At 42.0% G+C, this 16,083-nt stretch overlaps 1 protein-coding gene across 26 annotated transcripts in view; it reads right to left on the bottom strand.

Moving 5' to 3' along the window:
• Positions 1–16,083, bottom strand: part of REPS1 (RALBP1 associated Eps domain containing 1) — a 112,141-nt gene that overhangs the window by 84,531 nt on the left and 11,527 nt on the right. For 23 of the 26 annotated variants that reach the window (XR_010600100.1, XR_010600099.1, XM_065590280.1 and 20 more), the window contains exon 2: positions 4,291–4,414. Coding sequence is in view for 24 of the 26 variants with exons in the window: in XM_065590280.1 (XP_065446352.1) it covers positions 4,291–4,414 (124 nt within the window). In the remaining 2 variants the exon portion in view is untranslated. Of the gene's footprint in view, positions 1–3,290; positions 3,742–4,290; positions 4,415–16,083 lie in introns of all 26 variants that reach the window. The other 3 variants (XM_065590295.1, XM_065590293.1, XM_065590292.1) reach the window with 1 other exon arrangement.

Raw genomic sequence — 16,083 nt, forward strand, 5'->3', positions numbered from 1 at the left:
AAAAGTAAGTGAAATTCTTCATACAATTTGTTAGTTATTGTGTAAACTAATTTTTGTTTTGCTAAAGACTGAACATTAAGCATTCAAGCAATTTGAATATTACCCTTTGAATACATAATGTTTTAATAATTTTATTAAATATAACCAAGGAACAACCCCACAGTTTAGTAACTAGCATAATATGCTAACAGGGACACCAGAGTTCAAGCATAAGTTCACATTCTCACTTATGCGTGGACTCAGCATACTAAGAACAGCATGTTGATCTCAGTGTTAAGGTGGGGTGTGACCCACACTGAAAAAATACCGTTTTAAGCTTCAAATACTTCTCTTCAAACTTCCTCCCACCCCCACCTTGCCTTCATCCACAAGAGCAAAGAAATTCAGTGTAAGATGACTTTGTCCTTTGATGCTGCAATACTTAGGGTTTGCATGCTCATTTAGAAGCCCCTATAATATCTACATAACTAATCTCTAGTTAATTTTTATTTTTGCAGGAGACTGTTTCCCACACCACAACAACAGAACAAACAAGTGACATGCATTCACAGTGATCATCTGCTCATTTTATAATTCCCAATTAGATAGTTATCCATGAAAATGTCTTTCCAAATTAAGTAGCAACCCAAAATTTACTTTGATATTTTCAGCATAGTAATTAAAGCAATATGAGTATTGTCATTTTATACAACTATTTCAGAGCCATATTTTACATGTCCACAAGTGCTTAACTATAAATCTGTTTCGATCTCTCTCTGAACTAATCAATCAGCTGAGACAAGAGTTATGTTTGGAAGACACTAACACTAAGCACTCCAAACTTACCCAAATCAACTGTAGCTCAAGACTTGAAAAACCCACTCACACAGGCCAAAATGGACGTATTAAATAGGAGAGTTGACAGACAGGGACAGAGGCTGGTGCAGCACACGGAGGTGAGGCTGACCAGCAGGCAAAGTCAGGAAAAGAGACTGCCGGATGGTGGAAGAGGTCTCTCCTCCCATTCGGCAGTTCATGTACAGGGGGCTGGGGGGGGGGGAAGGAAAAGAAGTGGGCTCAATAGCACCTTCAGCTAGAGAAAGGCAACATGGAGGAGCAGAGAATGAGATGAATGAGTGAGAAAGTGAAAGGGGAAAATGAGGAAAGAGAAAACGTGAAAAGAAATAAATGAGAGAATAAGGAAGGATAGTTCGTGAAAAGAGGATGAGGAAGGTGGGTGGGAATAAGGCGATAAAAGTGGAGGAGAATGTCTTCAGAGGACGTAAGCTCTATGAGAGTTATTGGTTTTGCACAGAGAAAAAATTAAGGGAACATCAGTCCCCGCACTTAGGTTATGTCTACGCTTAAAACACTGTAGTGGCTCAGCTGTCAGCGTAGGGAATCTACCTTCCTGAGAAGCTAAGCAGTATCTAGATCAAAGGAAGAATTCTTCCATTGACCTAGCACTGTCTACACTGGAGGCCAGGTTGGATTTCACCCTCCTGAGAGACATAGTTAAGCCAACTTAATTTTCTAGTTTAGACCAGACTTTAGACTCAGTGCAGGTCAGCAGATAACCATGGTGTGGAGAGGGTTGACAGCACAACTATTTTTTACGCTGGTGAGTTATTGGGTTGGATAAGTTTTTCAAGACCTCCTGTAACCCATGATTTTCTTTAGCTGGCTCAACTCCTAAACAATTAAAAATATTTACAGTGTTTCTGACATGTATGAACCAATGCAATATATTCTATTAGAGAGCTGCAAAGGCAGTTTATTAATTTACATTAGCTTTTTTGGGTGTTTTGGAAATAATCCCCTTGGACACAATCTTTAGTTTGTTTTCTCCCAAAAAGGAGAGGTGGTATATTTCCTCTTTATTTCTTGCTATTGTAAATGTCCTTTTCACTGGGAAGTCTCCTTTCAATAAACATCTCAATTAACTAAAAAAGCATTTCATAGTAACGACCAAAACAATTCAAGTTATCTGAAAACTAAAAAGAAGCCAGGTATCTAACCACCTTTGTCAGGTTTCAGTATGGTACATTCATCTCAGCATTAGCACCATGTATTTTATTTTACCATGTATTAACTAAGTTGAGCAGTTTGTTCTTCCCCAATTCCCTGCTAATACCATCAGTGGTGTTCTTAATAAATGCAAGAGATTTATGTTCTTGAAAGGCCACTTACTTATTTGGGACACCCAGAGGAATAGCTAAAGGCGGAAAATTAATTACAATTAACAAATAGTGGCATGACCAAGCCAGCATCTTAGGCAGAGAAAAACTGGTGCATGGCCTTACCATCTGCTACTTCCAATACTGCTCCTTTCCACTACTTACAAGAGCACGTGCAGTAAAAGTGTACATATATTTTTGTTGTTATTTATGCAGGCACACATAAGTAATCATTTACATATTTACTGTTAAAACCAATCTGAGTTTAACTAGAATAGCAATTATTTTGTCAAATATTTCATCCCAACAAATTTTGGTTTCAGGTTCACCACCTTACAAGTTTGTGTATATCCTTACCAAAAAGAATATTTTTGCCTGCCATTAATTAGGAGCATATATGGATTCTATTATGGCCACATGGAACCTACAGCCATGGAATTTGCCAGGGAAGTCACCCAATTATAACACTGTGTTCCAGTCTAAGACCAACACAGAACTCTCAACTCAAAGAGATGATAGCTACGATGGCTTTACGCCACTGCTGCACCTTCCCAGAACCTCAGCTGCTCTGCAGCCCCCAGGTTAGTATAGGACAGCATGAGAGATTGCTGAATGGGCTACAGCACTGCTTGGAATCACCACATCACTGGGCGCAGCACTGCAACCCCACCCCTAACATGCCCCTCCCAGCACACCACCTATGCCAGGGCTTGTGAGAGGATCCTCAGAAGGCAGCCTGACAGTCATCTACTACAATGCCTGCGTATGGAGAGTCCAGGCCTGGCTATACACAGCGCTTATAGAGCCCTTTTACACCACTTCATCCCTTTTACTCCATCAGGTTTTCACCACAGAATCTTATCTTAAGACATCATAAGAAAGTTTGCTCTAGCCCCCCTGGTTGAGAAACCCTCAAACACATGAGTCAAGTCAGTTGCCAGCTGAGTATGCAATAGCTCTGGTGCAGAAGACATCTCATTCATCTCAATCAAGACTCTGTGAATTCAATGATTCTGTGGCTATGGAATATGGCATTATACCTATCCTGGAAAGAGGTTGGGGAATGCAGATCAACCTTACTTTAAATCTGAGAAAACTAGAAAAAAAAATCTAAGTGATATTCTGCAAGATTACCTTTCTTCAAGTTCTCATGGACTCCACTCTCATTGTTCCTTCTTTCAAGATTCTCCATATCAATTTTTAGGATTACATCTTGCTCCTGATCCCAACTGCTTGATTTTGGTCTGCAGATTCATTATATCAGCACTCTCACCTACTTGATTCAAACTGCAGTCTCATCTAGTCAGTCACATCTAATTTTATTTAGACACAGCACCAGGAGCTTGAAGTGACTATCAATTCCGAGTCTTGAGCTCTGTCGGGTCTTTTATATTGTTTTTGCAGCAGGAAGGGAGATCTTCTCTCTGCTTTCAAGGAGTTCTGTCTCCTGGAAGTTGAGATGAATCCTCCTGAAGTATCAGACTGCAATTTTACTTTATAAAATGAATAAGGGTTTGATTCCTTTGGGAGTAGTTGCTGAATTCTTGCTGGATGATTTACAAGTTCAGATGGAGAGTCTGGAGACCTGATGGAAATGAATTCTGTAGCTACCTATTTGGAGTTGTAAGTTGAACGTGCCATCCCCAGCAAGTGCCCCTACAGATAGTTTTGAATAGCTGGCTTTGTCAAAACTAGTAAATTTAACTTTAATCCCATTACATTATCTGCTACTTTCACCACTCAACTCTGACAAATAGAGCAAGTTACACCACCTAGATGACCATGGGAATTGGCATACACAAAAAGGTTCTCTTTCACTCTGCATACCTTGCAATAAGTTAGTTTAGTACTTTAGCACAGTTGAACTGTTTTGAAGACTCCAGGTCCCTAGATTAACTTTATCCCCTTTACTAGCTAAGATCCAGTTATATCTATATAAAGATGCTTTAAGTTTTGGTTTATCCCAAACTCCCCTTCACACTTTTTTCCAGTATGTATAAGTGAGCAATATACTAGAGTAACTGAGACCATACCACAATAGTTCACCAGATTAATCTATTATAATCTGAGAGCCAACTGCAATAAATGTCACTAACCTGCTCAATAGTGTTTAAGCATTAATTTCTAGATTTACCTGTATTTAAACTTTCCACTCTTAGAGGGAGACCTGACTGGGCCACAGCAACAAGTTTCAAAGCAATATAGAACTGACTTCTTCCAAAATATCCAAGTCTTGTTGCACCACAAAGTTCCATAATCTGTAAGAGAACAAATATTAGTATTTATGAGAGGCAAATCAAAATGCCAGATATTTTATCAGAAAAAGCAGCCACCTTTAAGTACAGACATAACAGAACTCTTAAGGTGGTAAATTTGTCAATGGCAATGCTTTGCATTAACTAGTCTTGTCTTAATTTTTTGGCAACAGTGGGTCATAAGTAGGGTCCCTGTTTTCTGGAAATTGTGGCTATTATCATGTTTGTTCCCCACAATGACTCTTCATTTCCGAAGTCACCATTCAAAGGGAGAGGGAGGTGGTGGCGGCACATGGGCAGAGGTGATGTGTGGGTATGGAATGCAGAGTCACATCCCCCAGATTTCTGCTAGGAGACACCTGACTCCTCCACAGGCTGCAGGGCAGAGGCTGGCTGCTGGTGAGACTCGCTGTCAACTTCTCCCCTCCTCACATAGGCTTGGGCTTGGCAAAACCACCATGGATCTTCCTCTGGAAGGGCGGGGCACCAAGCTCCTTCGCCATGTTGCAGAGCGGATGCCACTCACATCCGCTCTCAGCAGTGTACACAGCGCCTCTCCCCCACTCTTAGCCGACTCCTGCCTTCTCCCCCTAGCACACAGCTGGTCTGGCTCTAGCCTCCAGTGCCCAGCATTTTTGTGCTGTAAAATCTCATGTTTGTTGATATATGTATTTTTTTGTATCAATATAACTCCTATCTGAAATTTCTGAAATATACAGATTTGAAAAATCTGAAATTACTGTTTTCATTTCCAGAAAACACTGGCCCTAGTCATGAGGCATTATTTCATAAGAAGAGTTGTGAAAGGTACAGATCTGGGGAATAATCATGGAGCAGTTAAGCCAGCTGCTACAGCTGTTCCATCAGCAGCTGGGCTGTCTACTCCTGGAGGTATGCTGCTGTAGAAACAGCTGGGGCCCAACCTTAAAATGGTTCAAGGATGTTAGCATCCTACCAGTTATGCTAAATGCAAGGCAGAGATGGAAAATTATGATTTTCAAAATCTTGTAACTCAGCCAAACTTAAACAGAATTCCATGGCACAAACTAGAGCCACATCTCTGGCTGCACTCCCCTTGCTGAATTTCAGTTGAGAAGTTAGAGCTTCTAAAAAAGTCATAAGTCTTCTATAAAAGAAAGTGTTAGACAGCCTTAATAGATAAGTTCACTGTCAGATCCCTTTATAAGTTGTCAAACATAGCAAGTGCATATTTCTAACCTATCATTTTAGCTACCAATGCACATGTCTAGTCAGAACACAAGAAATTTCCATGAATATATATTGGAAAACAGTGGCTCAACCTATTATGGAGGAAGAATATGCAGGGCTCAAGCTATATTCAGCTGATGTATGACTCTATGGTTACTTTGGCCTGCTCCAGGGCAGGGTTTGAGAATTACAAAGTTGTAACTTAGGGCTGGTCTACACTAGGGGTGGGGGTCGATGTAAGATACGGCGTGGGATCGACGGCCGCGGCTCCCCCATCGACTCTGCTACCCCCGCTCGTCCTGGTGGAGTTCCGGAGTCGACAGGAGCGCGTTCGGGGATCGATATATCGATCCCCGATAGATAGATTGATCGCTACCTGCTGATCCGGCGGGTAGTCTGGACGTACCCTCAGTGGTACTTCTCATCTCTCCCCCCCCCCCCCCCCCCCGCGCCACACACACCCCGGCCTATTTTTTTTTTTTTTTTGCTTCTCCAAATGGCTGAGAGAGAGAGGGGAGCCATCCTTTGCTAGATGCTCTGAGCTTGGGAAGTGTCTGAAATTCCTACCCTGCTCTTCCTGGGGCTCCCACGATTAGAACTACTCTTCCCTCACTGGACTGCTGCATTTCAGGGGAGGAAGTACTGAGCAGCTTCAGGAAAGAAGGAACAGCAGCTGCACTTCTAGCTCACATCCGAGTTGTTCACAGGGTTTTAGTGGAAGCTGTGGGAGGCAATACCCCTAATATCTCCTCACACAGCAAAGAGCCTGATTCCAACACTTAAAAGTTGCAAGGCATGATTCGGGGAACAGATTTTTAATTTATAATCAAATACCATTTTCTTCTTAACCATCATTCACAAGAGGCACAGGCTGGATACTTGTGCATTAAGTAATGGCTAAGTGAGCATTAAGACATTTGTCGATGAATTATTCTCTTAATGCAGTAAAGGAAATGAGCAATATAGTGCATCTATATATAAAATGCACAATAGGAAAGATGCTTCTCTTGTAAACCTGCATATTTTCAATATTTTATATCAACTGTATGGAGACAGTTGATGAGTAAGGATACAATTTAGTGTCAGAGGTCAAGGATTCCATGACTTTCTGGGAACTCAGTGACTTCTTCCAGAGCAGCCAGCCCCAGGAGCACTGGTCCTCAGGCTGAAGCAGCAGCCGGGGTTTGGTCTGGAGCAAGGGTGGTCAGCCCCTGCCAGGAGCAGCTGCTGAGGTCAGCCCCTGGCAGCGCTCCAACTGTTAGTCGTTCCCCTCTCCTCCTGGGTATTTTAAGTAAAAGTCTGGACAAGTTGCAGGCTTCCATGAATTTTTGTTTATTGCCCGTGACCAGTCTGTGACTTTTACGAAAAATACCCATGACAGAATCTTAAATTTATTGACAAGTTACTCTAGGTAGCTACTTTGTCTTGTAGAATCAAGTTATTTGGAGAAATCCTGAACATACACTTCTACATAACGCTGTCCTCAGGAGCCCAAAAAAAAAAAAAAAAAAAAAAAATCTTACCGCGTTATAGGTGAAACCACGTTATATCGAACTTGCTTAGATCTGCCGGAGTGCGCAGGCCCCTCCCCCCCCCCACCCCGAGCACTGCTTTACCGCCTTATATCAGAATTTGTGTTATATCGGGGTAGAGGTGTACTTGGACAAACTTATAGTGGATATAGGGTTCTCAGATTTTCTGAAAGCCTTTGAAAAGGTCCCTCACTAAAGGCTCTTAAGCAAAGTAAGTTGTCATGGGATAAGAGGGAAGGTCCTCTCATGGACTGGTAACTGGTTAAAAGATTGGAAACAAAGGGCAGGAATAAATGATCAGTTTTCAGAATGGAGAGGGGTAAATAGTGGTGTCCCCCAGGAGTCTGTACTGGGACTAGCCCTATTCGACATATTCATAAATGATCTGGAAAAAGGGGTGAGGTGGCAAAATTTGCAGATGATACAAAACTACTCAAGATAGTTAACTCCAAAGCAGACTGCAAAGAGTTACAAAGAGAGCTCATAAAACTGGGTGACTGGGCAACAAAATAGCAGATGAAATTCAAGGTTGATAAATGCAAAGTAATGCACATTGGAAAACACAATCCCAACTACACATATAAAATGATGGAGTCTAAATTAGCTGTTACCACTCAAGAAAGATCTTGGAGTCACTGTGGATAGTTCTCTGAAAACATCCACTCAATGTGTGAGCGGCAGTCAAAAAAAAACTAACAATGTTGGGAATCGTTAAGAAAGGGATAGATAAGACAGAAAATATATTGCCACTACATAAATCCATGGTATGCCCACATCTTGAATACTGCGTGCAGATGTGGTTGCCCCATCTCAAAAAAGATATAGTGGAAAAAGATACAGAAAAGGGCAACAACAATGATTGGGGTATGGAACAGCTTCCATATGAGGAGAGATTAATAAGACTGGGACTGCTCAGCTTGGAAAAGTGACGACTAAGGGGGGGATATGACTGCAGTCTATAAAATCATGACTTGTGTGGAGAGAAGTAAATTAGGAAGTGTTATTTACTCCTTCTCACAAGAACTAGGGGTCACCAAATGAAATTAATAGGCAGCAGGTTTAAAACAAACAAAAGGAAGTATTTCTTCACACAACACACAGTCAGTCAACCTGTGGAACTCTTTGCCAGAGGATGTTGTGAAGGCCAAGACTATAATAGGGTTCAAAAAAGAACTAGATAAATTCATGGAGGATAGGTCCATCAGTGGCTATTAGCAAAGATGGGCAGGGATCATGTCCCTATCCTCTGTTTAGCAGAAGCTGGGAATGGGCAACAGGGGATGGATCACTTGATTACCTGTTCATTCCCTGTGAAGCACCTGGCATTGGCCACTGTCAGAAGACAGGATATTGGGCTAGATAGACCTTTGATCTGACCCAGTATGGCTGTTCATATGTAAACTTGTACATAATGAGAACTCCCCATTCTTGTGAGCCAGCAGGGAATTAAAATTTATATTTCCTGTTTCTGAAGTTTTCAGCACACAGACATCTTGTAAATCAGCAGAGTATTGAAATTACAAGAACAGAACCAACAGAGGGAGATTAAAAAAAAAAAAGATAACAGCATTTTTCAAACTTTCTGAGCTGAGCCACCCCCTTCGAGTTACAATTTTTAGTTGTGCCCCACAATACTTGCCTTTTCCCCCTTGGTTTTCAGGATGGGGGAAGGCATGTACGACTGTCTCTGGGCGCAGAGGTGTTGATACTGATCCACAGGCTGGGTGGCCTGCTGAAGTGAACCAGGGGGTGAAGGAGGTGTGGCGCTGGCCCAAGCCACCTAGTCTCACTGCTCCCCTCCCAGAACATTCCTCCCCACCCCCTTACGGGGGCACACCCTGCAGTTTGAAAACCTCTGAACTGTAAGAACAAAAAATATGTGCTGATTTGTCAATAGTAGTTCACCCAAGCTACACTTGAAGCACTTAAATATTCTTGCAAGCGCAATTTTCAAATAAAAGTTAAGGCTGCCCTTCCCAACTTTTTCTTCTAACATTACCTTTCTGAATTTAAAAACTTATCACTTTGGGTACTACTCTTCAATTTGGGCCCAAAAATGTAACAAAGAAGCTACCTCAAACAGCCCATTCATAAACTGTTTAATGCAAGGGCTGTTGCCCTAAGCAGCTGAGCTTAGAAGCTGGTAAAACTCACACAAAGTTAATGTTTCAAGTGTAACAGATAGCAACTTTAAAAGTTTTCCGTTATCTACAGCCTGGCATTCAGATCTCACAGAATAGGCTTAGAGGAGAAAGTCTGGGATATACACCATCACTTAGGGCTTGTCTGCACTGGCAATTAATAGTGCTGCAACTTTTTCGCTCAGCGGTGTGAAAAAACACCCCCCTGAGCACAGCAAGTTGCAGTGTTGTAAAGTGCCAGTGTAAACAGTGCCCCAGCGCTACACCCCTCATTGAGGCGTTTTTTTTTTTTTTTAAGAGATCTCTCCCAGCACTTCGCTGCAACCACACAAGGCATGTTAAAGTGCTGCCGTGGCAGCACTTTAGCATTGTCAGTGTAGACTAGCCCATACACAAAATCGCCTTCAAAACAAGGATCCTCCTCCAAAGAAGTAGATCGCATCATGCAAATATCCCGAAGGAACCTGCTTCAATACAGAAATAAAACCCCTCTGACCACACACACACCCAAGTTGTCACCTACCACCCCATACTGGAACCCATACAGAGTATCAAACAACTATAACCCATACTTGATAGGGAACCCACCCTGAAATAAATCTTTCCTGAACCCCCTCTTCTCACCTTTCAACAATCCCCCAACCTCATCATCAGAAGCAAGCTCCCCCCAGAGCAGAACGCATCGACTCAAAGCAGCACCAAATCCTGCCAGAACAGATGCAAAAACCTGCAGACATATCTCCACTGCTACAATGATCAATACTCTTCACAACACACCTTTCAAGATCCATGTGTCCTGCACATGCCTATCACAACATGTGGTGTATCTCATAGGGATGGGGGAGGGATAGCTCAGTGGTTTGAGCATTGGCCTGCTAAACTCAGGATTGTGAGTTCAATCCTTGGGGGCCACTTAGGGATCTGGGGCAAAATCAGTACTTGGTCCTGCTAGTGAAGGCGAGGGGGGCTGGACTCAATGACCTTTTGGGGTCCCTTCCAGTGCACTAAATGTCCCAACAACTATGTGGGTGAAACCAGACAATCACTATGTTCTCGAATGAACTCACAGGAAAATAATAAAGGACATTTCACAAAGCAATCACTCTACATCTGACCTATCAGTCCTCATCCTCAAAGGAAACCTGCACAACACTTTCAAAGGTGAGTCTGGGAGCTTTAATTCATAACTTTGCTAGACAATAAATATCAGATGTAATGGGCCACAAATACAATTCAAACAATCTATAACCCATTAACAACCCACTAACAACACTAAATTAGGTTGACTTGGAGGGGGATTCGGGACAGCAGTGTTGTCACAGCACAGAAATGACCTTGGCACTGGGCTCAGCCAGCCAATTAGGACTGGGGGCCAAGACACTGCTAATGCCAGGCATAGAGCCACTTAGAGTAGCTGGTCTCCAAAGCTGAACTTACAAATTGCCAGACTTTTTCAACTGGTCTTGAGGAGACTCCCACCCCAGGTGTGTTCAGATGACACCTGTGCCCACTGATACCATTTCTTCTTTGTTCTTGTAAATAAAGAAATCTGTACTGACAATCTAACCAGAACAAAAATAGCTCTGAAATGGCTGGGGGAAAAAAGAAAAACATGAGGAAAGTGTCACTTCAGTCTCAAATTTATCTACATTCCAAAGAAATGTGGCATCCCCTCACTTTAAATGTTTAGAATTATTTACATCAGAAATAAAGAATTATGAGAGGAGTTATTTATACTAAAGGGAATTAATTTCACAGCATTTTAAGTCTCCTTCAAGGATGATATTTCTGACCCCCTCATTTTGGGTCTTTGACACACAGTATGCCCCATGTTGAGACACTGGTAGGTTGAGAGGCACGCTCCCACCCAGAAGATCTTATGATATAAAGACAGCAAGTATACAGAAAGGACCGAGAAACCCAAAGAACAGGATATACATATTTGTGTGATGTCACACAAGAGTTTTATCAACGTGTGTGGGGGATGGCCACAAGACTGATATCCACCTTATCACAAACAAAGGCTGAACATACTTTGGACCACACTGTCACATCAGAAATGTTAATTCACAAATGTTTCAGGAAGTATTAACAGGTTTCTCTGGACTATGTTTTAAATCTCTCTTCTCTAAAGCCATCTTTTGAACTCTTACGTTATCCTCTACCCAACTGTACATTACAAGGAGGGAGCCATAGAAAAGCCTAACATTTTTGTTACATAAAATTGCAACAAACTGAAAGATCAGGTATCTCTGGGTCTTCCATGGATAAAAACACACACCAGGCCCTTAATGAAAACCTGAGGTCTCCCATTTTCATTAACAAAGCTCTCATTTCAGCCGGGTAATGAGATGTAACATATATCACTGTTGCAGAACTGAATCTCGCATCCTGGGCCTTGAGGCAATAATTCTGGAAGCAAAACTCCATAACTGGAGGTAAGGGAATGTTTCTCTGCAGTTTTGTTTTATTTAGTTTGTCAGCTATTTGCAGTTAAGCAGGTTTGAGTGCTAGCAGTAGTCATCGAGGAGATAGCTTAGTGGGCAGAGAGTTGATGAACAGATAGATTGCATGATTAATTGCAGAATCTCATGACAAGTTTATATCATACTGTAATGTATTACATAATACATTTACACAACATATTAGATGAGTGTTAATATTTGTATTTTGAGAGCCTCTGTGCTGGCCACTGTACACACATGCACTGAGATAATTCCTGCCCCAGATTTACAATCTAAAAGACAGACAAGGGTTGGGGACAGGGATAGAACATCAGTGAATGAATGCGGTGATCATGACATAGCTTTATTAATTACATTTATCCAACTTGTAAATCACACAAGTTGCCCTTGCCAGGAAGATGAAAAATCAGGAGTGATCCCTGAAGGTCTGGTCAGTCAGGACTGAAAGTTGTTCTGATGATTTCTTTAAAGCAAAGTTTGATGAGTTTTGTAAGTGCAGATGGCCATTAGTCTAATTTCAAGAAAACACTTACTCTGTTTGAAAGGTGAGATCAAATAGATTACTGACATCTGAATTTCTTCAAAGAAATGTTCTGGTAACTAGATAGATAGACAAAAAGCTAACTACACAACTTTAACCAGCTGAAAGGCAGAAAGCAGCCTCAAGGAAAGGAAGGAGCCTTGGATCTCAAAGTCCTCTCCACACAGCTGTCAAAAGGAACTGGAACCAGATCAGAACTACTTTATGTAACCTCATGACTGAAAATTCAATTCAAAGGAGCATACAGGCAGCCCCAAGAGCCACTGCTTTCCAAAGTGTTCCCCCCTACCCTCTCTCATGCTGAGAGCGCATGCACTCCCCAAGAGTGGAGATATCAACAGCTTTTTCTTCTTTGAGTATTAAAGATTAAAACTCACTCTACACAAGCCATCAATACCCTAGGATCAGGCCACTCCAGAAGTTGGGTGGAGGGCAATATTGAGAGTACTGAGTTGAAGATACAGGAGAGGGGTTAAGTCATATGCAAAGGACATTATTGGGCACTGTCGGACAATAATTATAGAGGGAGCTGGCAGTGACCCCTACATGTAGGTTGCTTAATAATTTCCATTTTAAAAGATTTTTTGTATTCTCTCTGAGAGGCTTTAACACTTCCTTTATTTGCATCAGGCCTTTAGAGTTTGAGGGGGAAAAGACACTTCTTTAGCCTGGTTTCAGAGTAGCAGCCATGTTAGTCTGTATCCGCAAAAAGAACAGGAGTACTTGTGGCACCTTAGAGACCAACAAATTTATTAGAGCATAAGCTTTCGTGGGCTACTTCGAAGAAGTGGGCAGTAGCCCACGAAAGCTTATGCTCTAATAAATTTGTTAGCCTCTAAGGTGCCACAAGTACTCCTGTTCTTTTTTCTTTAGCCTGGAGGCTTTGCCCCATGAAATTCCATTTGCCGAGCAGAGTTATAATATGTTAAAAATTACCATTTCCTTTCTCTCACTTGCTTCTCTCTGGAAAATGTTGGCAACCTGTCAAAATAGCTGAGCGTGAACATTCTAAAGATCTATGCTCACATTGCTACCAAGACAGCAGCAACAGACACTACACTGGAAATCCCTGGGAGCTACTGAAGCAGCTGTGATGAGAGGGAGGTAGTGGGCAAGGGCACGTTTGGCTCCGGAACCACAACTGAACAATCCATATTGTCCCATCATCCCATCTCATGTGCACATGCGCTCCAGTGCATATGCATGACAGTCCAATTTTATGATCACCTAATAACCCCTCTCCCGCTCAGGCTCCTTATATTATTCAGTGCACAGGTTGGATGTACGAGGTTGCACATTTAGTTTTCCCTAAATTTGGAGTGCTGGGCCTTGCAACCTAAAGAAACAAGTCAAAACTAAAAAAGTTTAAATGTGTTTAAAAATATCTGTTCAAAATCCAGGGCTCTCTGTTGATTGCAATAGGAACTGAATTTCTTCCTAATTTTTCTTCTTGTACTACCTACGTATTAGCAGGAAAATGGAAGCCTGATAGCTTAAATTCCAGGAAGTCTATATCCATAAAGAAGCTTAAACTTCCTGTGTTTGAGTGATTAGCTTTTTTCAAACTTTAAAATATTTATTGGGATATGTTTATGTACTATTACAAGTATTGACACAAGAATTTGTGGTTTTGTTTTTAATTACAGCAATGGGGTGTTTTTCTTTCTTTTTGGATAACATTTTGGATAACAAGTCCTGACAGCAACTAAGTAATGTTGTAATATTACTATCACACAGTAATTGCAAAAGGAAGTAATGAAGTAGGTAGAAAAACAGTAGGTGAAAAAATTGGAGATAGCACCCTGGCTGCATTTATAAATAGCATGGCTGCTACTGTTTACTCCAAGAATAGTGACCAGTTTGAGCCCCAGAGAGGAAATCAGACGGTAAAGGAGAACAGGTATGGTTGAAGCCCCTAAGCCTGCTACTCCGAGTTGGTGCCCTGCCTTAATTTATTTTCCTCTCGGACTCAAAATGAAGATGTATAATTAAATAATGTGTCACTGACCAGGCTGTGTATTACTTTTCTTCCTCTGTTAAAATTTGGAAGGATTGAAAGTCTTCACACCTGATCTTTATTGGAAATGTGTTAACAGATTTTTGATAACTAACAGCTTAACTGACCTGTTGATGAACTGCATTTTTACTTATCCCTGCTCCTTGGATACCAGCTTTCAGGGTTAGATATTTTAAAATTTAATTTGGGGCGGGGGAGGGAGGGAAGAATAGGACAGGGCTATTAATATTAATTCTTAGATAATTAAGGCATTTTAGAAAAACCAGTCTTGCTGGTTTGAAAGCTGCCTTACTTCATTAGAATGGAACTTGCCAGACTGAACTGCAAGTGGTTCACTGGCGGGGGAAGCTACTGAGGAGCCAGGCTGGGAGTCTGGCACCTCAGGATATGTCTATATACACTGCAACTAAAAACCCACAGCTGGCCTGTGCCAGCTGACTCGGGCTCACGGGGCTTGAGCTAGGGATCTGTTTAATTGTGGTGTAGACAGTCAGGCTTAGGCTGGACCCTGCTGAGGGGAGGGTCCCAGAGCTCAGGCTGCAACCCAAATGTCTACACTGCAATTAAACAGCCAGTTAGCCCAAGCACCAAGAGCCTGAATCAGTTGGCACAGGCCAGCCAGGGGTGTCTAACTGCAGTGTAGATATAACCTCAGACAGCATCAGAGACAAGTACCCTTCTTCACCTGCCACTTTCTATGTTGACTGAGAGTAGGGAGAAGAGAAATTTGTGCCTGAAGATGTCTCAAGAGCAAAGCTCTTAGTCTGGCTGTTTATATAGCTTCCTCACCCGCTAAATTCAAGTGTGACAAATAACTGCAGGTTTAGCATGGTGCTCCCAGCAGGGAAGTACAAGAGGGTAGTTTTATCTGTGGGGTGGGGAGAACAATTCCAAACGTATCCCCATTCTGTGAAGGATATGGAGGAGTGGAGTGTCAGGATGACAATCAGGAAATCAATGCCTATATTAGGGATGAGAGGGACAAGCTTAGCCCCTCACTAATTAAGTCACATTTTGAAGGTTTTCTTTGGGACCATAAATGCTAGACACTTAAATCTGTTTTTTATTAATGGAAAGCTTGGCTTAGATTCTGCAGTACAGTATGGCAGTCTGAAAATAAAGTACCACTCCCCAAGTTTCCAAGAGCCAGTCCAATTCAAACCTCGTTCTCTCTAATGCTACTCATCTATTATTCATCTACTTACTTGTTTTCCCCCTGTTAACTCCTTCACCTTTCACCCCTTCTCCAGGCTCTCAAGTAAATCACCTATCTTATTCCCGGATTACTGTTACTGACAGTATGTAGTAGGAAGAAAACTACCTAAAACTTTGTCAGAAGATGGAGTATTCTGACCAGCATGGAACCCTCACTATTGCTGGCACATGATGCCATATATCACATTAGTAAATGTGCAGGCGAATGAGCCTCTGATCGTGTGGCTGGGTCCTATGATGGTGTCACTTCCCCAGGTGGGTAATCTTGAGACCTACAAGATCTCTATCAAGCATTCTTAAAACTACAATACCCACCTGGGGAAGAGAGGAAACAGATTGTCAGAGCAAGATGGGTACCCAGAAGTCACCTACTACAGGACAGGCCCAACAAGGAAAACAACAGAACACCACTGGCCATCACGTACAGCCCCCAGCTAAAATCTCTCCAGCACAACAACAACGATCTACAACCTATCCTGGAAAATGATCCCCCACTAACACAGGCCTTGGGAGGCAGGCTAATCCTCACTTACAGACAGCCCACCAACCTGA

The sequence above is a fragment of the Chrysemys picta genome, chromosome 3 (assembly GCF_011386835.1).
Source record: "Chrysemys picta bellii isolate R12L10 chromosome 3, ASM1138683v2, whole genome shotgun sequence".
In the NCBI taxonomy this organism is placed as follows: domain Eukaryota; kingdom Metazoa; phylum Chordata; order Testudines; family Emydidae; genus Chrysemys; species Chrysemys picta.